Below are 22173 nucleotides of genomic sequence, written 5' to 3'. Positions count from 1 at the left end.
CGATGAACCGCCACAGAATAAGAACTCACAGCCTGTGTGCAATGAGCCTTTATATGTCACCTCACCTATCAAGGGTTTTCATGGCATTTGTTAAGTCTTGAGACAAAAGAGTCTGAAATTTAACAGTAACTTGTTCCTGGGCTCATTAGACTTTAGCTGTTGTCTTCCACTACTTTGGCTACACTTGATAGCAAACAATTTGAGTATTATGTGATTCAAGAAGCATTTTTACCACAAAGGAATATATCCAGTCAAGGACATTGGATAAGAGCCCTGCTTCTTAACAAAGGATCAAGCATTTATAATCTGGCTGGAAAACTGTGTGGGGTACGTGGAGAAGCACACGGCACCACAGGAAGTGAATGTTTTTAACCTAAGAAGATACTGCTTGTCTTTCAGCTACACAATGAAATACCTGAAGTTTAGCAGTTTGAGATGGATTTTCTGCTTACACAAGTCAGAAATGGGTTCAGAGCAAACGAGAATCAGAAGCAGTTAATAGGTTTGTATTGATTGCTATGTTTTTATTTGTCATTCTGCTCTTGCTTTATCTTTTTGCTGGGTAGAAATGTACTCTCTAGCAACCACTGAAGAGAACTGATAGAGAAGACCGACGTCCTGGTCCTTTGGCACTGAATGACCTTGGGCATGTCACTTCATCATTTGTATCTCTGTGTTCCTCTGACTGGGACATAGGTGTTTGAGGTAATGTGCATATCAAAAGTGCCTGGCTTGGTTGCAAAGGACTCCAGTAGACTGATTATCACTACTGAGTAGTAACAAATCATTCTGTGCTAAGCTCTGGTTTGATGTTTTGATTACTGCTGCTGCATTAGTCAGTTTAATCAAAGTTGGGTTTTTCTATGCCAGATAGCATAGTCAACTCTGAGTACCCCACTGATAGACAGTGCTCTTAATACAAGAGTATTATTTATGTGAACATACAAATTGCTTGAAGTTATGCACAGAATAACTCCTTTTTCCATTTTGGAATTGCTGGTGAGAGCTGTGAACCAGACATGAGTTTATTCGCCAGTCATAGAATCATAGAATAGTTAGGGTTGGAAAGGACCCCAAGATCATCCAGTTCCAACCCCCCTGCCATGGGCAGGGACACCTCACACTAAACCATCTCACCCAAGGCCTCATCCAACCTGGTCTTGAACACTGCCAGGGATGGAGCATTCACAACCTCCCTGGGCAACCCATTCCAGTCGTTACCAAATGATTCTTAACTGCAAATTCGTTGTAGCCTTTTCTAACATTAACTTCTAATCCTTTTTTCATTGAGCCATGTCCTTGAAAGAGCTCTCAGATAGGTTTGATGGTCCATAGGGAAAAACTTCTGACAGATAGATAGCTCTGGCCTGCAGCAAACAGTCTTTCATTCCCACCTATTATAAGGGAGCCATAAATTCTGGGGTACCACAGTCCTGCTCTTTTTACAGTGAATGAACCTTACAGACACAACAAAATGACCCAAAGCAACTCTGCCCATTTGTTCTTTTTCCCCTCCTAAAACCTATGCATAAGTTAAGAGTGTTCTGTAATTTCAAGTCATACAAAGCAATCATAAAAACCCTTGGTAGAAAATAGCAGTTGTGAAAACCTTCATTCCTAAATATAAATCTTTCTGTTGAGCAAGACGAGTATATTCTCAGAACCCTCTCAACAGAGGACAAATACATTACAAAGCTGCTTCTGATTTGGAGATGTGCATTTCCACAACAGTTACCAAGTGAACAAATACGATTTGACCCCCTAAAACCATTCCCAGTGGAGAAAATAGAAGAAATTCAGTATGCTCAGTTTGTGATGCTCACACAGTATCAAGGCAGATAGATGCACAGCCCATTTATTCCCTTAAAAACATACTGTTACCAGGATGTTGAATTCTTAATAGTGCCCCCTCATAGAAACCAGTTTAACATCTATAAATACAGGCATAAACATCACGTCACATACCTCAAGAGAACAGCTCCTGTGTCCTTGATATATTTTCAAGCAATTTTTATTTGGTAGTAAAGTGGCTATCAGCCAATGCTTCAGCAATATCTTAAGCCCCAAGGAAGGCAGATACTGCTGAAATGTTGGCTGATAGACACTTTACATCCAAATAAAAAAGGCTTGAAAATACATCAAGGACATATGAGCAGTTCTGTTGATGCAACCAACATGATGTTTGCATCGATTCAGAGAGATGAAATACGTCAAGTGACACAGGCTGCAATAATCTGTTGTGATCATTGTGGAAGCACTTTGGGACACACTTCTTGCAAGGGGAGGGGAAGGATGCGGTGTCACTTCAGTACAAATAGGCCATCCTTCCTTGAGCCAAGCAGATGAGGGACTTGGAAGGGGAGGGAAGAAAAGATTTCCCCACTTATCATGGTTATTATTAGTTGTGTGTTGCCAGTGTAAGAAGTCCCACCAAGAGACTGCGGCTTCATTGTATAATGAGGCCAGATGGTAGGAGAGACAGAACAACGTATATTCAGTGAATCATGGAATCAGCCAGGTTGGAAAAGCCCTTTAAGCTCATCCAGTCCAACCCTTCCCAGCACTGCCAAGGCCACCACTAACCCATGGCACTGAGGCCTCGTCTCCACAGTGTGTGAACACTTGCAGGGATGGTGACTGCAGCCCTGCCCTGGGCAGCCTGTTCCAATGCCTGAGCACCCTCTGGGGAAGGAATTGTTCCTCAGCTCCATCTAAACCTGCCCTGGTGCAGCTTGAGGCCGTTTCCTCTTGTCCCATCCCTTGTTCCTTGGGAGCAGAGCCCAGCCCCTCCTGGCTCTGTCCTCCTGTCAGGCAGGTGTTGAGCAATAATATTCAATATTCCAGGTGTATAAAGATATTTCTAGCCTCATTCTTAGGCTAGAGAAATTCAGAGATATGCCTGAATGCAGAATGCAATCCTTATTCCTAACATTATGCACTAATGAACAGCCTTTTCTGCTTTCAGACAGCTTTCCAGCACGCACTTCTGCACTTCTATCCATCGAGACAGGCCATGGGATCTGCAGCGAGGATTTGATGCACAGAACAGCTAGATCCAGATGCAATTGATACTATAGCCTGAAAAGAAAATGTATTATATGTTATTAACATTGTATATCTCTTGGAGATAAAATTACATGCCCTAAGTGGCAATGCTAATGGAAATTTTACACTCTTACTGTGAGGAAAAGCATTCAAGGCCAGGTTTGACAGGGCTTGGAGCAAGCTGCTCTAGTGGAAGGTGCCCCTGCCCGTGGAACGGGCTGGAGGTGGATGAGCTTTAAGGTCCCTTCCAACCCAAACCAGTCTGGGGTTCTGTAAGGCACAGCTGAGGCCCTGGAGCTCCAGCAGGGACCCGGGGCACTCACCCCACACGGTGTCATTGGCCCTGCTGAGACAGGGCAGGAGCACAGCGGGACGCGCAGAGCAGGGGAGGGGGGGTCCCGAAAGCCGCTTCAGAGCGGGGCTGTGCCCCGGGAGGATCATGAGGAGATGCGCTCGTCATGGCGAGGACTACATTACCCAGAGGGCTTTGCGCCGTGAGCCGAAGCCCAACCCCGCCCTCCCGCCGCGAAGCATCATGGGAGTTGTAGTCCGAGCTCGCCTCAAGTTCACGGGAAAAGTTTCCGCTCCCTGTCGGGGACCTCGGCGCTCTTCAGCGGGGGTGCGTGGTTTCCACGGCTACGGCTCCGCAGCCAATAGAAACCAGCGTTCTTCGGGCGGAGGGTGGGGCGAGGCGAGCTTCGGACCAATAAGGGTTGGCGTTGTTGGTGGGTATCCTGGCAGCGGGGACGGTGAGTCTCCTTGGGGCCGTCCCTGCCCGCGGCCTGCTGTCGCCGGGCGAAGATGGGCGGCAGTGGGAGCAGCACCCGGCGGGTCACCTTCGAGGCGGATGAGAATGAGAACATCACGGTGGTGAAGGGCGTGAGGGTGAGAGCGGCGCTCCCCCGGGCGGGGGCTCTCAGGGGGGGCCGGGTTCCTTCGGCCTCCTTGGTCCTTCTCTCAGTTCTTAGCGCCTCAGCGCTGTTGGCTCCTGTACCTGCAGCCTCGTCCCCTCACGCCTCGAGGTTCCGCTCCCCCGTTTCCATTCCCTCTCCCGCAGGGACCTCCACTCCTGCCCGCCTCTCGGGTTGGGTGTTTTAGGGCAGCTGAGGGGCACTCTCGGGGGGTCTGTCATGGCAAGAAGCCCACTGTGCGTAGGGAGCTGCGGTAGGGGAGCCTTGGTCCCGGCCGCGTTACCAAAGACAGGCGGCAGAACGGTTATAGGAGGCATATGTAACTGTAAGACCTTATTTTGTCTTTCCCTGACCTCTACATGTGAGAGCTCTTTCCTCTCCCATATTCTGCTCTCGGACACGCCGTGTATCCACTTCCTGTGTACCTGCGGGAGCATTCCTGTCTGTTTATGGGATGCTGTGCTTATAATATCGTAGAACCATAGAACGGTTTGGGTTGGAAAGGACCTTAAGATCATCCAGTTCCAACCGCCCTGCCACGGGCAGGGACACTTCACACTAAACCATGTCACCCAAGGCTCTGTTTGATACCAGGAGACAGCTTGTGCCATGCTCAGTCTTGCAGTTTGGAAGCTTTTCAGTGAAAGACACTGTTAATTCATACCAGCAGTCGTAATAAGTTATCTTTTATTGCTGCTTGTAGAGAGGAGTGTTGCAGAATGGTCACTGCTGCTTGTTTCAGTATCCTGAGATTTGTTCTGGTCACTTAATGCTCTTGGGCAAATAAGTGACAGGAATATCAGTGCTCACAGCAGAGTTCAGCTGCTCTGACATAGTTATATACTGGGAAGGACTCTGGGAATTCTTGTAAGCTATCCCTGGAATAAAACCTGAATGGTATCATGTGTACTAGGCTCATGTAGCTGCATTAAATAACTACTGTTAATCAATAAAGCTGTTAATCAACAAAGCAGCCAAAAGTGGGATGTACACAACTGTTTACAGTTAAAACTAGCTGTGAAGTTAACTTGAGAGTTTTAAGGGTTGGGTTAAGAAAGCTTACACTGAAGAACATTTACACTTGTGCATTTTAGGCTGTGTTAGGTGCGAGATTTTGGCCCAGTCATTGTCACATGGATTTCTGCCAGTGAGAGGTTTAATAAAGAATTTCCTCATTAAAATTAATTCTCCTGGGCAATAAAAGGGTATTTTGATAGAGTTGGTGCTGGAGGAAGCCAACAGCAAGTTCTACGTTGGAAAACAAAAGCTTTCATGTTGTTATTTCTTTACCTTCTGTTAACTTTACCCATGGACTACAATGCATATGAAAGTGGACGTTGCTCTTACTCTCATTCTGCTTAGTTTTGGGCAGCGTATTTGTGCGTGCATGTGGCAACATGAGAATGAACGTAGTGACTTGCTGTGCAGTTAAATGCAACTGCACAGTGTGAGGTTTGACTGTCAGCAGAATCACTGTGACAGGCAAAAGGCTGAATCATTGCCAGCAGCATGACAAAGGGTGCCGTTGCCTTTACTTTTCCTTGTGTCCTGTGTTCTGTTGTATCAGTTTCTTGTGTTCTGTGAGAGCCAAAATCATCTTGTTCAGTGAAATTGTTTGCACTCAGGGATGCTGTTCACTCTACAAATGAAGTGAAATAGTTCATTTTGCATTGTGCATAGAATTTTAGCATCTGTCATACGTAGTTCTGGAGCTTTATGTGCTCTTTTTGAAGTTTTACTTCATTTTGTGGGGGGAAAGAGGAGGGGAATGAGGATCAAGGAGCAGATGCAGCCTGACTCTGTTTGGGGTTATGTTTTGCAGCTCTCTGACAGTGTCATTGATCGTATGAAGGAACCTTCTTCACCCAGTGGAAGGCCACAGTCTCAGAACCGATCATCAGGTGCAGGTATACCCATGGGTTTCTGGTTTTGATGTGAGGAAGAAAATCAAATGTGCCTTTCAGAGCGTTGTAGTGACTCAAAGAGATGATTTTTGACACTAACTTTTTTGGCTCATCTCCTTTTGAAGTAGTTTGTAGGTTTTTAGAGGAATTAAATTACTCTTTGTTTTCTTCTCCTCGACATTAAAGTGTAAAACACAATGTTAGACTTGGTTTTCTTTCTATTATCCATTGCTAAAGACTTATAAAAAAGCAAACCAGGAAAAGCAAATACTAATTGCAAATATCTGTTGAGTTTTGAAGCGATAATTCTTTCTTAACACTGAATTTTAGTGTATTGAGCTTCTGTTGAAATAGACTTAAGCAAACATTGCAATATGCTATTTTCCTATCATGAGGTAGTGGAAATAAGTTGCATACAGTTTATACAGAGATGGATTGAGATGATGGATTTCTGAACTCTTTATACATCATCATTGAGGCCTGGTCAAATGCATGACATGGGATTTGTGACAGGCACCCTCTACTCTAATTTGAAATACTTCAGCACAGTGAACACATTGTAGCTACTAAAAGAGTAAAAATGAATGGCAGAGATCAGAGCACATCTGAGTGATCAGCGTGATTTATGGTTGTTGATTGTGAAGCTGCAAGGTTCAAGTAGGGCTTCTTATCAGTGCTTCAGAAATACTAATGTTCTCAGTGTTCCTTAATGGCCTTTTGCCTTGATGCTTACAAAGAAATTCCTCCCAAAGTCAGCACTTCAGATGCTGCGAGGGCTGGAGCAGCTCAGCTCTGGAACCAGGCTGAGAGAGCTGGGCTGGGTCAGCCTGGAGAGGAGAAGTCTCCTGAAGGGGAGACCTTAGAGCAGCTCCAGTGCCTAAAGGGGCTGCAGGAAAGCTGGAGAGGGGCTTTGGACAAGGGCCTGTAGGGCCAGGCCAAGGGGAATGGCTTTAAGCTGCCAGAGGGGAGACTGAGATGAGCTCTTAGGCAGAAGCTCTTCCCTGTGAGGGTGCTGAGGCGCTGGCGCAGGGTGCCCAGAGAAGCTGTGATGCCCCATCCCTGTCAGTGTTCAAGGCCAGGTTGGACACAGGGGCTTGGAGCAACCTGCTGTAGTGGAAGGTGTCCCTGCCTGTGGTAGGGGTTGGAACTGGATGAGCTTTAAGGTCCCTTCCAACCCAAACCATTCTGTGATTTATATACAATAATACTTGCACATCTTGCCTACTTTAAAGGTGCTTGTTGCTTTTACATCCTTAAACTTGAGGTAGGGAAGTGGTCTTGTGAATGACCATCTGTTTCTGGGGCATGGTGGCTGGAGGTGAAGGATGTAATAACCAGTAATTCTTTGCTAATTCACATGTATGTATCTTGCTCCTTAATTTTGTTTCTCTTTGTGTTGGAAGTAGTGCTTTTTTTCATGTTTTTGGGTTTTATGTATTGAAAAGCTTAATCACTTGATGGCTTTGCAAGCTTGGGAAATCTTATGCATATTTTTGCTTTAAGAGCTAGTGATTTAGGTGAAGTGCTTGTATTTCCCCAGGAAAGTATAATCAATGTTATATCTCAGTTGCTAAAATGATTTGTATATAAGAGGATTAAATTATAGTTAACTGCATGTTCCCATACCATGCATTACTCTTTCATTGAATGATTTGTGATGAGGAATTACAAGCTGTTTAATTTCTTTGGTTCTGAAAAAACAGTCCAACCTGTTTGTTTCTTTTGTATCGACATCTACCTTTTTAGAGTGTTTGACTCATGAGGTGTCATGACTGGAAGGGCACTTGCTTCAAAGCAAGTACTCTGGTCTCTTAATAGTGAGCTACTCTGATGGCTTTGGGGGCTGGATCCCAAATCTGAGGGTCTTTTCTGTGATACAGGTGGTTCTTTTTGGTTTCTTGGTAAAGCTTCTTGCACTGTTCCTCCTGCCCCTCTACTTTGCTCTTTGGAGACTCCACTTGGAGCACTGTGTGCAATTCTGGTGTCCTCAACATAAGAAGGACATGGAGCTGTTGGAGCAAGTCCAGAGGAGGCCACGAGGATGCTCAGGGCCTGGAGCACCTCCTGTATGGAGACAGGCTGAGAACATTGGGGCTGTTGAGCCTGGAGAAGAGAAGCTGCGTGGAGACCTCAGAGCAGCTTCCAGTATTTGAATGGGGCTACAAGGATGCTGGAGAGGTCCTTTCCAACCTGAAACATTGTTTGATACTATGGTAATGAGAGACCTCTCCCCAGACAGCTCTTCCTCTCCTGTGTATGACTTATATGACAGTGACTTGTTCCTGTGGCAGAGCAGATCACTTGCTGCTCCTTGAGAGAATTATCCCTGGCTGGTGGTGTTTGGAGGTTGGCTCTGGCCAGGCAGTTGGTTTCCCTGCCTTTATATCTTTCTACATTGTAGACAAATAACACTTTTCTATGAAGATATATCTAAAGGGAGAAACATTAGAGCTATTAAAACCAGCCCTTTCTTTAAGTCAAGTCTTTGATAGCTTTTGGTGGAGGAATAATGGATTAGATTACATCAAAAGAATGTGGATCTTGTTGCTTGCCAATAGATGATGAATTTATTGACTTCAGTTTGGGGTTGGGAAATGAAATTACTTACACTTACAGTGAAATCTGACATCTAAACACTATGTCTTAAGGCATCCCAGCTTGCTTGCATCATTTTCTGACTTGTGAGTAATATTAAATGCACTAAAATATTTAACAGGTGTAAAAATCTTTAAAGTACGTCTCGAATTCCTAAAGCAGTATTGATGGGAAGTCATTTGCTCAGACGAGACTTGCTTTAGGTTTTGTTTTAGGTGTTGTTTGAGGTTTTTTTCTCTCGGAGTGTGTCTTATACCTAAAGCCTTGGTCATAATAGGGAAAGGGAATGAGAGCTGAAAAATTACCAAGAATCTCTGCAGCTCAGACAACCATTTTCCCTTTGCAGAGGCAGATTACACTGAGGCCACAGAGGATTTTTCTCTCTTGTCGTTTTTCTTTAACTGCTTTATTTGTTATTTTTATTATACTGTCCTCACAAAACCAATTAGTAAAGGACCATGTCATAAAACACTGTGTGTTGGGTGGGTGGGTAATAAAATGAGCACTGCTGCTGCGTCCCCAGGAATTGGGTTAGACCTTGCAGTGGGGAATAATGTGTTTTCTAAACTTTATTCATTCACTTGGAATGATGCCTGTTGTGTTGGTGACTCTGTCTTGGTTGAGTCTAATGATTTCTGTGTCTTGGTGGAGTTTTAAGTGTGGTAGTTCAGTTGGAAATCTATAAGGAAGTATTGTTCAGGTGTAGAGGAATGGGTATTTGAAGAATTAGGTTCTGGAGATCCAGCCCCGATGTATCTGAACTGTAGGAGAGCAAGCTTCTGCTTCTGAAGAGAGCACGTTGGTAGGATCCTGCAGGAGGCAGCTCTGAGGGGTAAGCTTGGCAAAGGTGAGGTCCTTAAGGACAACTTCTTCCCAGTACAAGAACAGTCCATTCCAGTATTCAGGATATCAGTAGATATATTGAGAGGCTGGTCTGGTTAACCATGATAGAGCCTCAGTGTAAAAATGAGGCCAAGCAGGAGATGGAAGCAGAGGGAGACCACAACACTGGTGGATTTGTGGATGAGAGGAGAGCAGTAAATGTCATCTACCTCTGCCTCATCAAGGTATTTAACACTGGCTCTGGATGTTGCAGTTTGGACATACCTGGATGACAAATCGTGTTAAAAACAAATCTGTTTGGTGGTCAGGGTGTGTCTAATGGGTCATAATCTACCTGGAGGCTGGTATCATGTGGTGGTCTGAAGGAGTTTGTCCTGTGTAGCAGCTCTATCAATGTCCTGGAGGAGGAGGAGGTAGATAGAGCACATCCTCTTCAGTGCAGATGACCACAAATTAGGGAGATTAAGCCAGTACATTTGAGGGCAGGGCTGTTCTCCAGGGGGACCTAGGCTGGCTGGAGGAATGAGCCAACAGGAACCTCATCAAGGACCATTCAAGGCCAGGTTGGACATGGGGGCTTGGAGCAACCTGCTCTAGTGGAAGGTGTCCCTGCCTGTGGCAGGGGTTGGAACTGGATGATCTTAAGATCCTTTCCAACCTAAACCATTCTATGACTCTGTTGTATAATACAGTAGCACACAGAGGAAGAGTTATTCCTGCATCCATGATGCTGCAGGGCTCACTCCTGCTCTCCTGTGGCTTGCTGTAGTACCACTTAGTTCTCACTGAGTTACTTGGAGTTAACTTCTATTTTCAGTGATGTGTCTTGATATTCTTTGGGTTAAAGGTTCACTATTGATTGAAGTACCTTATTATCAAAAGGTGAAACATCTTATTACTCACAGTCTGCTAAAGATGCCAAACTTTCAGTGCTGTCACTGCAACAGCAAATCTTTAGTTGAGCCTGACGTTCATGTCACCAGCTTGCAGGAGTATAGGGAAGGTGGAATTATTCATAGGAGATGAATCAAGTATTGCATAAATTAAAGTTCTCACTGTCTGTGTGACATGCAAGTGTTCTGTGAGGGCTTTCAGGTGGCTGGGTATGCCATTGTAAAATGGTGCTGAAATTAGAAGGGGAAACTGGCAAATAATGCAATTTATCTGTTTTTGCTTTTAGTTCATAGAAATGTGGAGTTCAGGGCTGTGGAAGAGCTCAGTTCACTCTGCATCCTTGAAGTACAGTAGTAACCTCATTGAGAAGGTGGGGTGTGATTAAGAGGGTTGGGCAGACAGAAGGAGAATATTAAAATAGGCAAAAAGCCCTAAATTAATGGTTTAAAGACTTGGATTAACAATGGAAGAGATATGTAATTGTATGAGAACATCTAGAACCTTATGAACTCGCATCATGCTTGTGAACAGAACTTCAAGGTGCGAGTGCAAGCCTGGATGTGCCTGAGGTGCTCTCTCACTATATTCCCAACCTTTGTCCAATTCAGTAGTGTTTGAATTCTTCTCTGAAGTCTTGTCTTCAAGATGTCATCGAGACACTACCTTTGGGCTCCTGCTTTTAGTTGTGTTTCAAGTGCTGAGATGTTCTTGCAACAGCAGCCCTTTAACAAATGTCTAAAGGTAGAGCAAGAGCGAATGCCAGAAGGTGTTGGAACTTCTCATGCAGATGTCATGTGTTTACAGCTGTAGTTTGATGTTACAGCTAACCTTGTGGCTGGCTGATCATGTCTGTTCCTGTAGTAACTTAGTGTCCAGCAGTGTAGAATCACAGGAAGGTCTGGGTTGGAAGGGACCTTAAAGCTCATCCAGCTCTAACCCCCTGCCACGGGCATGGATACCTTCCACTAGAGCAGCTTGCTCCAAGCCCCTGTGTCCAACCTGGCCTTGAACACTGCCAGGGATGGGGCAGCCACAGCTTCTCTGGGCACCCTGCGCCAGCGCCTCAGCACCCTCACAGGGAAGAGCTTCTGCCTAAGAGCTCATCTCAGTCTCCCCTCTGGCAGGTTAAAGCCATTCCCCTTGGCCTGTCCCTGCAGGCCCTTGTCCAAAGCCCCTCTCCAGCTTTCCTGCAGCCCCTTTAGGCACTGGAGCTGCTCTAAGGTCTCCCCTTCAGGAGACTTCTCCAGGTGACCAGACTAATCCATAGACTAGAATTAAAATGTTTTTCCCCTAATACTGAAATGATATTTTATGCTGTTCAAGGAAGGATTAACTTTTCGTTCATCTAAACAAAAAACTGCAGGTAAATTAGTGATAAGAGCTAAATAACAGCCAGCCCCCTGAAATTCTTCTATCTCGGTACAGTAATGAGCTGCATGAAATACACCCACCTAAATGTGCTCCAAGAAATTACATTTATGTTCATGTTAACCTGGAGTTTGACATGATCTAGATGTGGTTCAGGTTTGATCATGCAGTTGGAAGGGTGGGTTAGAAGAGGTCTCTCTGTCCCTTTCTTTTTTTCTCCCTCTTTCTTGGTAATGAAATGATGATGCTCAACTTTGTATAAAGAAAGTGGCCCATGTGTGGGAGGCATCTGAGGCCAGAATTGCAGTAATTGATTCCCACCCCCCTCTCTCCTTCTGCTCCTGCTTTATTTACTGTTACTCAGTGTTTTAAAGGGAACTAAAGCAACAAATAAAGGTTTGCAAAGGCTCTGCAAATAGAGCTTGTGGGATTAAGTTGTATTTTGTTTGGTTTCCCCCCCATGTGAGTATAAGGCAGAAAACTGCTTTCTCCAATAAATATTGTTATATATATTGTCATGTGTTAGGGGGACATTTGATTGATTTCAGGGTTCTCATTTTACAACTGATAGCGAAATTGTGATATTCCAAATGAAATCTGTAGAAGCAGCACTCTGTATCAGGTCCTGTTATACTCAATGCGTAAGTGACTACATCTCGGACTGAGGTAGAGCCACTGTAATGACAGCTTCTTTAATAGTCTTTCTCTTCTACCAATTGTTCTCTCTGAGTGGCTTTTTGCAGAGAGTCAGGATTTCTCTTTCAATGGGCATTCATTTAGAAGTGTCATTTTTGGTTCTAGATGTTCTTAGAAACAGGTAATTCTTATGTACTGCACACTGTGTGCTTTTGGGTCTCCAGTGGGTTTGGTGAAATGAAATTTCATGCTATTCTGCTTAAGGCTGCATGTGCTCTATTAAGGGTTTACTGAGTGCAGATGTTAGCTCTAAAAATCTTTAGGAGTAGTTGTGTGGTACACATATAAAGCAGTTTTTGTTGTAGCTACTGTAACAAGCATATCCAAAGTGTTTGCTTAGATATGGCTTGCGAGTTAGAAGTTAAAACAACCTGCTTTTGGATGTGGAAGCACAAGATGTGTGTATGCCAAAACATCCTCTTCCAGTAGCCGGCAGAAAATCATGTTGAAAACAACTGTTGGGGCTGGTATGTGGTTCTTCAATGAAGTTCTAGTGTGGCAGTAAGAGAGGTAGGGAAACTGTCTCTAAAACCAGAAAAGGAAGTGAAGCTGGGGAAAAGAAGTTGTGCATACATTGTCCACAACATGGTACGAAGATGCAAAGATGCTGAAATGGGACCTTGTGAAATCAAAACCCAGTGCAGTAAGGGATTTATAGAATCATAGAATTCCATGTTGGAAGGGACCTCAAGGATCACCTGATAAAATCTTTTGAGGTAAAGCATGACCTAGACTAGATGTTCCCTATCCAGCTAAATCTTAACATGTTGTGTCCAGTGTTGGGGAACCCACCACTTCCCTGGGGAGATTATTCCAATGGGCTGAATTTGAGAATGCAGCTAGAGTTTATCCAGTGTCTGAGGACAGACTCCTGAAAAGACAGTGTGCTGGAGTTTGTTTTCTGAGTTTTGGTGTTCTTTCCTTTTAAATCTAGTCTCAAATAAAATTTGCCCTGGCAATGTGCTGCTTTTTTTTCCTTTTATTTTTCAGTTACACTGTCCATTAGAAATAAAAATTTGGCAGAAGATGATGACACGCTGAGAACACTGGGGCTGTTCAGCCTAGGGAAGAGAAGCTGTGTGGAGACCTTAGAGCAGCTTCCAGTGTCTGAAGGGGGCTACAAGGATGCTGGAGAGAGACTCTTCATCAGGGACTGGAGTGATAGGACAAGGGGTGATGGGTTCAAACTGAAACGGGGAAGTTCTGGTTAGATATAAGGCAGAAGCTCTTCCCTGTGAGGGTGCTGAGGTGCTGGCACAGGGTGCCCAGAGAAGGTTTGGCTGCCCCATCCCTGGCAGTGTTCAAGGCCAGGCTGGACAGAGGGCTTGGAGCAAGCTGCTCTAGTGGAAGGTGTCGTGCCCATGGCAGGGGATGTGAACTGGATGATCTTAAGGTCTTTTCCAACCCAATCCATTCTGTGATTCTATGATGCCTGTTTGAGATACATTTGCTGTGGTCTTTGTTAGAAATCTCTCATGTACTTTCCTACAGGAATCGTGGTTCACATGTGCTCGGGTCCTTGGTTTCTTTTGAGCGTGAAATGTGCTGAAGATTGCCACCAGAAAGCATTGAGCTGTGTAATAGTTCCTCTTGCAATTGCAGCCTTTGACTTCTTTTGTCTGTGCTGTGTCTGGGCACCAGGATAAACCCCAGTTATTCCTCCTTTGTCCTTCAGAGACCTTCCTGGGATTAGAGGTCAAAAAGACCAGATAGCTGCCAAGATAAAAGCGTTTGTAATTTAAAGGACTCAGAAGTCATTCGGTGTGGCTTGAATGCTTTTGCTATCTTAAAGAACAACATCAGAAGTATTGATAATTTTAATGAAGTAAACCCAGTGACTAAATCTGAACTGTTTGCTTTCACCACCGTTAGTCTTGATAGCAAGGGAATTGTCTTTCTGCTATACAGCACCCTGTCTGCTTTTATAGTGAATATATTCTTAGCCAAATCCTCTCTCCACTGACATGAAGTAGAAGGGGGGCTTAAATGCATTTATATTCTTTGTGTTATTTAAGAATACCACTTGTTAGATATGATGTTCCTTCAACATGACAAGCAGCCCTCCAAGTAATAAACCCTCCTGCTTTTAATAGTAAATGCTGCTTTTCTTTCCATCACAATTTATTTACCAGGTAGAGAATCTTCAGTGTGATATTAAAGCATACTTTAAATGTCTGATTTATCACATTAAGATGAAAAGAAAAGCTTTGTTTCTTTTTCTTTTTTTGTTTCATCTCCAGGCTGCAGTAAAGTGTTACTAAAGCTCTTCATCACTTGTCAAATGAGGCAGGTTAAGTATATTGTATAGTGCTGCTTCTTGAAAGCTTTGTACTAGTTGTTTTTTAGTTAAACAGGAGGTAACCACTTAAAGGAGTCTTTTCCTCTGCCTCAGGGGATCAGAATGCAGTTTCAGCTGCTTTTATCAGTAGCTGAATTCAGCAACAATTTACTCCTCGCACTGGTTTGTATGTGTATTGAATTCCTTGATTTCCAACAACCTCATGTTGAGACTGATTACTGAAGTTTTGGGGAGCACCAGACTGAAAGTGGCTTCACCCTTTTTGCCTCCTTTTTGCTTGTTCTCTTGCGTACAGGGGCAACTGATATTGGTACGAATTGGTCCTCTGGTTTGGCTGCAGTGATTATCACTGTGGTTTGAGTAGCGACTGTACTTGTTGCTGGGGGTGGTGTAGCTACCGTGCTTGGAGCTGGGGTAACCGCGCTGTCTGTTACAGTTGAAGTTTGAGCAGCTGCTGTACTTGCCACTGGGGTAGCTGCGCAGTTCATTGCAGCCAAAGTTTGAGTAGCGACTGTCACTTTGCCCTCAAATCCGCCGACATTCTTTTCCTTTTGAAGGTGCTGGATAGTGTTGAACAAGGCCCTGTAAGCATAGGCCAAGCCCCAGCACGTTGCCGTGATTTGTCCATCTCTGGTATGGCCAGAATGACCACACACCTCATTTAAGTGTTTTACTAATTCTTCTGGATTTTGCAGTTGTTCGGTAGTGAAATTCCAAAATACTGGAGGGGCCCACTGACCTAGATACTTGCCCATACTATCCCACACACCCTGCCACTCATGGCTGTCCAGCCTCTGGGAAAATCTCTCGGTCCTCCTACATTGTCGTTTGACCCCAGACAAGACCCAAACCTGAATCTGCTTAACTCTTGAAATCAGTAGTGGGCAAAACACACTCTGTATGCGTGTTAGCATGGTGATTCCCATCACCATCAGCAAACAAGTCTCAAGAGCATTAAAAGGCCATTTAAAAAATTCGAAACTCTCAAATGTAAATGGTCTGGGGGGACGACTAGGAGGGTAAAAAGATGTCTCCTTCACAGGTTGAGCACCTGAGAAGGAGAAAAAAGATGTGTAATTGCTAAGCACCTCCATCATATACCTCCCAAAGTATAAAGGTGGTGACCACACTGGGAACATAAGCCAGATCAGTTTCATGATCAATGATTCTATTGTATTACAAGTCATTACCATAAAGTACAATGGGATAAAAACCTTAGCCCAAGCCCCACACTTGAAAAACACTAATACAGCCAATACCGGATGGACGTAAGATATGGTATACTGAAACTGTGAGATCAAGAGGAACAACCTTGAGAGCCAATAAATCAGCATTGTGACGAGTGACTATCAATCCAGTCAGATCTGTTCTTATCTCAACCCCTCGTGCCCCACGTTGGGCGCCAAAAAGAACTGTCGTGGTTTAAACCCAGTCAGGTAACTTGTTCACTCACTCCCAGTGAGTGGTGCCAAGCTGACAACAATCAAGGTCCGTGTTGATCTCCCCCCTCCCTGCACCGGGGCTTCCCCTTCCCCGCTCCCGGAGGAACGGGGAGGAGGATCGAGAGAGTGCAACTCCTATCCTTGAGACAAGAACAGTCCAGCAACAAATCACCACCGCTACTATCAGCTAAAACAATGATAAGGGAAAATAACAAGGGAAGAGAATACGATACCACCGGCCAAGAAAACGAGTTCCACCCGGAAGCCCATGTCCTTCTGGGTAACTCCCAGTTACCCCCCACCCCGGGCATGACGTGCTGTGGTATGGAATACCTCCCCGGCTAGCCCGGGTCAGGCGCCCCGTCTCTGCTTCCTCACAGCTTCCCCTCCTCCCTGGCAGAGCATGAGCCTCACAGAGTCCTTGGTCAGGGTAAACATCACTTAGCAACAACCGAAAACATCGGCTTCACCAACGCTGTTCTCAAAACTAGAAGTCAAAACACAGCACTGCACCAGCTAACACAAAGGAAAAAACATGACTGCTACTGCTGAACCCAGGACAATATCACATCACTCTGTCAGCCAGGTTTTGACTAAGGAATGGTCTCCTGTATCTGTGTCAGTGAAGAGACTGAGGAACCCACTGGCTCCTTTTGGTCTGCTCTGTCATTTGCAAGAGAGGAGAGAATGCTTTACTCAAAGATAAAGCAAACCTCGTACTTCTGAATTAACTGGAACCATCTTTGCTGGCAGTCAGATTACTTTTCCTCCTCAGGTTTTTCATCCCTGACCTCTTGCCCTTCGAACAGTCCTGTTTTTCCCTGTACTTATTGAATTCTTGACTTTATTCGCTGGTGTTGGAGATGCTACTGGCTCTTGTGTATGCTACTTGGTGTCTAGTCAAGGAAGTTTATTCTTAGGCTGGCATTGGATTAAGTCTTGGCTACTTGTTACATCCTTCTGTAGTCTCTTGTTTTACTGCGAACAACATATAACACTAAAAAGCTATCAGGGGTGGATACAGTAGGAGTATTACACGGATTTGGAGACCAGTCATGGGAAAAAGCTGTGGCTTTTAGCAGCTCGCATTACCTGTTATTAAAAATGTAGGTGTTAGATTCTGGTGGTTGTTGAAATTTTAAACATTTTGGCAGTTGTCCCTTATGTAATTTCTGATTTGTGAAAATAGTCATAAACATGAGCTTCATCTTGTGCACAGTTTTCAGTTGGTATTGCAAGCAGTAATGAAGTGCTAAATATTGGGCTGCAAATACTGAAGTTGCCACATTTTGAAGTTGAACAAAATTGTAGTTGTTTGCTGATAGTTTAATATAAAGCCACTTTTGTTGGAGCTGGAGGAAGATATGTTACATTGCCTTGCAAGTCCCCTTCACTTTCCTCAATGAAATTGTCTTTGCTCTGGAGGTGTGAAAGTGCCCTTAGGTTCATAGAATCATAGAATAGTCAGGGTTGGAAGGACCCATAAGATCATCCAGTTCCAACCCCTGTGCTACAGGTGGGGACACCTCCCACTAGACCATGTCACCCAAGGCTCTGTCCTACCTGGCCTTGAACACCGCCATGGATGAAGCATTCAGAACTTCCTTGAGTAACTCATTCTAGCACCTCAGCACCCTCACAGTAAAGAACTTCTTCTTTATATCCAATCTAAACTTCCCCTGTTTCACTTTGAACCCATCACCCCTTGTCCTATCACTACAGTCCCTAATGAAGAGTCCCTCCCCAGCATCCCTATAGGCCCCCTTCAGATACTGGAAGGCTCCTATGAGGTCTCCATGCAGCTTCTCTTCTCCAGGCTGAACAGCCCCAACTTCCTCAGCCTGTCTTCATCTGGGAGGTGCTCCAGCCCCTGATCATCCTTGTGGCCTCCTCTGCACTTGTTCCAACAGCTCCATGTCCTTTTTATGTTGAGGACACCAGAACTGCACACAATACTCCAGGTGAGGTCTCATGAGAGCAGAGCAGAGGGGCAGGATCACCTCCTTCGACCTGCTGGTCACGCTCCTTTGATGCAGCCCAGGATACAGTTGGCTTTCTGGGCTGTGAGCGCACACTGAAGCAGGCTCATGTTCATTTTCTCATCCACCAACACCCCCAAGTCCTTCTCCTTGGGCTGCTCTGAATCTCTTCTCTGCCCAACCTGTAGCTGTGCCTGGGATTGCTCCAACCCAGGTGTAGGACCTTGCACTTGGCATGGTTAAACTTCATGAGGTTGGCATCAGCCCACCTCACAAGCGTGTCGAGGTCCCTCTGGATGGCATTCCTTCCCTCCAGGGTATCAACCGAACCACACAGCTTGGTGTCATCGGCAGACTTGCTGAGGGCGCACTCAACCACTGTCCATGTCAGCGACAGATGTTGAACAGATGCCACCTTTGTGGTGCATGTATTTGAAATGTGCACGTTGGCTACTTCTAATCTGACTTGTGTTCTACCATGAATCAACCAGGTTGGAAAAGCCCTTTAAGCTCATCCAGTCCAACCTTACCCCAGCCCTGCCAAGGCCACCACTAACCCATGGTGCTGAGGGCCTTGCCTCCACGCTGTGTGAACACTTGCAGGGACGGTGACTGCAGCCCTGCCCTGGGCAGCCTGTTCCAATGCCTGAGCACCCTCTGGGGAAGGAATTGTTCCTCAGCTCCATCTAAACCTGCCCTGGTGCAGCTTGAGGCCGTTTCCTCTTGTCCCATCCCTTGTTCCTTGGGAGCAGAGCCCAGCCCCTCCTGGCTCCATCCTTCTCTCAGGCAGTTGTGGAGAGGGTTAAGGTACCCCCAGGCCTATTCTTCTTCAGACTAATAACTTTACATGTATGTTGCTTTGTTACTAATGCTTGGCTTCCAGAAGGTTTTCTAGAGTAAACATGCTGCTGTATGTGATGTAGGAAACTGGAAACATTATCCTCAAGTCATAAGAAAGTACTTGATGATTCTTCTGCACTTCCCTAAGTCAGTGTGTCTCATTTGCAGCACCTTGTTAACAAGCCCTGTGTAAATGCTTTTCCATGTATCCTCCTCCACTCGGCAGTCATGAGACTGAGTGTGCTGTAGTTTGCATCTGAGCTGAATAAACTAATTCAGGAATTACTGTTTTCTCTGCGCTGTTACAAAACATCCATATATCAGCCTGTTGTTAGGATTTGAATATCCAGGAGATTAGGTTTGAATGCACCACAACAGCCGTTAAAGATCCACTTATTTGTCACTGCTGGCTTTTTTGTACCTAGTTGGAGGTGAATGCTGTCGGACTCTGTGCAGAGTTGCAGTGCCCATGTCATTGATAAATAAAATGACTTGATCTGGAGGTGGTTACACTTATTTTTTGCTGAATATTCAGCTTCTACTGGAAAATTTTTGCTCCGTTTAAAATTTAGTGCTAAGTTTTTGGGTTGCTTTAAATGGACAATGTAGAAATCTGGTATTTTACTTTATCTTTCCATGCAAATCCAACCGCTGTGAAGTGCGGTTAATGGGGTCAGCAGATGTATTGATGTGTGTTATCTCTGGGTGAAACACTTTTGTCTTTCCTTTCATTAACCTTTACCTGTCAAAACACGCGTCCCCTGCTTGTTTTTTCACAGTATTGTTGCATTATGGCCTCTTATATAATTTGTTTTTCTCTTCTCTCTTTCCCAGAATAACTTTACAAGTTCTAAACAAACTTTCTCCAAATTAAAGGCACATTTCTCCAGGATAATTCATGTACTTGTTTTCTGCTAACTTGCAAATGGGTTGGTGGCAGTGATACAGTTACAGCCCTCCCTGACCATTTATCACAGGTTATCTTCATCCTATTGAACTGGTTTGTGAGGTGAAAGTAACTACTGGCATACCCCGCAATGCACTTTGCAATGTACTTTACAGGGACAGTAAGACTGTTGTTGCACTCATAGAAATCTCCCCAAAAGGATGTGTTCAGATTGGATATGGAAGGCTCCTTCCTGGATCTGCTTCAAGCCCTGTCCAACCTGGCTTAAGCCATCAATGAAGCTGTGGGATTTGGGAGAGCTTGTGTCAATGAGAAGGGAGGAGATGCTTTGGGGTAGTACCTGCAGATAGGCCAGACTAGGTTTTGGCAGGCCCTGGAGTTAGTGGTTGTGCTGCTGTTCCTTGGCATGCTTTGTTGGCATGTAGTGCAGTCATTTGCACTGTATCAGAAAGCAACATTATTCTTCATGTTGTTACCTATTCCTGTTAGCTTATCCCATCCAGTCACTCATTAGAAGTATTCTTAAGGTAATAAGACCTGTTCCTTATGCTTTGTAGTACATATATGTAAAAGCATGCCCCCCCCCCCCCCCCCCGAAACAGTTGGCATGTGGACCTTTGACATTAAAATTCAATGCTTAGAGCTAGCTTCTCTGAGCCTGTATTACCTCCAGTGGGAAGGTATGTGGAATACCCTCACCAGATGGGCTTTCTGATTCAGAGTGATGAGCATCTTTAGGAATCTTCTTATTCCTGTCCAAAGTAGTTGCAATCCAGAGCTGTAATTGGGTAAAATGGACTTTTCAGGGCCACTGATAGTGTGCAATCTCAGCAGGAGAATCCTCTTTAAAGATAATGGTGGTGGATGAACTGAACATCAGAATTGGCTATTTATGTAGCCTTGTTAGTAGGGAGAGTCCCATTTGGGAGTGCAGGCCTGTGCAATAGCAGTAATTCTTAGCAATTAGTAGTGACTTCTAAATGTAAAACTAAAGAGCTGTTTTAGTTGGTAAACCTTTTACCCAGCTATTATGTGTTGAGTTTATAAACCCTTTTACCTTGCTATTATGTGTGGAAATATGTGATTACTGCACTGTCCTCTCTAGTGGTGGATGTTAATTGAAATGCATGTGGAGAAAGAGAATTCAGGGTTTATTTTGCTCAAGCAAATAAGAGATTCCAGGAAATCTCTCCATCCTGTCAGGTAAAACAGCTTTACAGTAAGCTTATGAACTGTAAAGATGAGGAATGGGGCAACTTCAACTGTCCTGAAAGAACATTGCATTTAATCCTGTTGATAGCAGAATTTAAATCCTTCCCATCATTGCTTACAGTGTATTTATTTTAAATATTGAGTTGCAGGATCCTGATGCTTTTATTCACTGTATTCAGCAAGAAAAGCCTTAGTGTATGTATGGTAGGAATTCCTAGCACAGACAGCTGGAGTAGCAAGTCTGTGCACTGTTGTAGTCAGTCTGAGGGTATTGTAAAGGTATGTGATAGTTCTGCTTCATTATTACTGTTTATTTAGTTATTTAAATGGAACAGGAGGCCAAAATGACTTGTGGCCAATACCTGCTGAAGTAACTTATTTCTTAGCATAGAACCCCAGGCTGGGAAGGACCTTACCTGCTGTAATCTCTAGAGGCAAAGCATGTTCTAGACTAGATGTCCTAATACCCTGTCCTAGATGAATCTTAACAGTGTCCAATGCTGGGAAATCCCTAGGGAGGTGATTCCAGTGGCTGATTGTTCTCATCAAGCTGTGGCTGCCCCATCCCTGGCAGTGTTCAAGGCCAGGTTGGACACAGGGGCTTGGAGCAACCTGCTCTAGTGGAAGCAGCAGGTCGAAGGAGGTGATCCTGCCCCTTTACTCTGCCCTTGTGAGACCTCACCTGAAGCATCGTGTACAGTTCTGGTGTCCTCAACATAAAAAGGACATGGAACTGTTGGAACAAGTGCAGAGGAGGCCACGAGGATGATCAGGGGACTGGAGCACCTCCTGTATGGAGACAGGCTGAGAACACTGGGGCTGTTCATCCTGGAGAAGAGAAGCTGCGTGGAGACCTCAGAGCAGCTTCCAGTGTCTGAAAGGGGCCTATAGGGATGCTGGGGAGGGACTCTTCATTAGGGACTGTAGTGACAGGACAAGGGGTAACGGGTTAAAACTGAAACGGGGGAAGTTTAGATTGGATCTAAGGAGGAAATTCTTTCCTGTTAGGGTGGTGAGGCACTGGAATGGGTTGCCCAGGGAAGTTGTGAATGCTCCATCCCTGGCAGTGTTCAAGACCAGGTTGCATGAGGCCTTGGGTGAGATGGTTTAGTGTGAGGTGTCCCTGCCCACGGCAGGGGGATTGGAACTAGATGATCTTAAGGTCCTTTCCAACCCAAACTGTTCTATGATTCTGTGATTCTAAGGTGTCCCTGCCATGGCAGGGGGTTGGAACTGGA

General features: G+C 44.8%; 1 protein-coding gene across 2 annotated transcripts in view; it reads left to right on the top strand.

Annotated features, from left to right (window-relative positions):
• The first annotated feature begins 3780 nt into the window (after window positions 1-3780).
• Window positions 3781-22173, top strand: part of CHCHD3 (coiled-coil-helix-coiled-coil-helix domain containing 3) — a 163158-nt gene continuing 144765 nt past the window's right edge. For both annotated transcript variants that reach the window (XM_057425612.1, XM_057425611.1), the window contains exons 1-2: window positions 3781-3930; window positions 5779-5863. In XM_057425612.1, the coding sequence (XP_057281595.1) occupies window positions 3847-3930; window positions 5779-5863 (169 nt within the window). In that variant the 5' untranslated portion in view covers window positions 3781-3846. The remainder of the gene's footprint in view (window positions 3931-5778; window positions 5864-22173) is intronic.

The sequence above is a fragment of the Pezoporus wallicus genome, unplaced genomic scaffold (genome assembly GCF_028554395.1).
Source record: "Pezoporus wallicus isolate ANWC-B61680 ecotype Strahan unplaced genomic scaffold, APGP_CSIRO_Pwel_v1 contig_4722, whole genome shotgun sequence".
Classification (NCBI taxonomy): domain Eukaryota; kingdom Metazoa; phylum Chordata; class Aves; order Psittaciformes; family Psittacidae; genus Pezoporus; species Pezoporus wallicus.
This window is presented reverse-complemented; position numbering and strand designations above follow the sequence as displayed.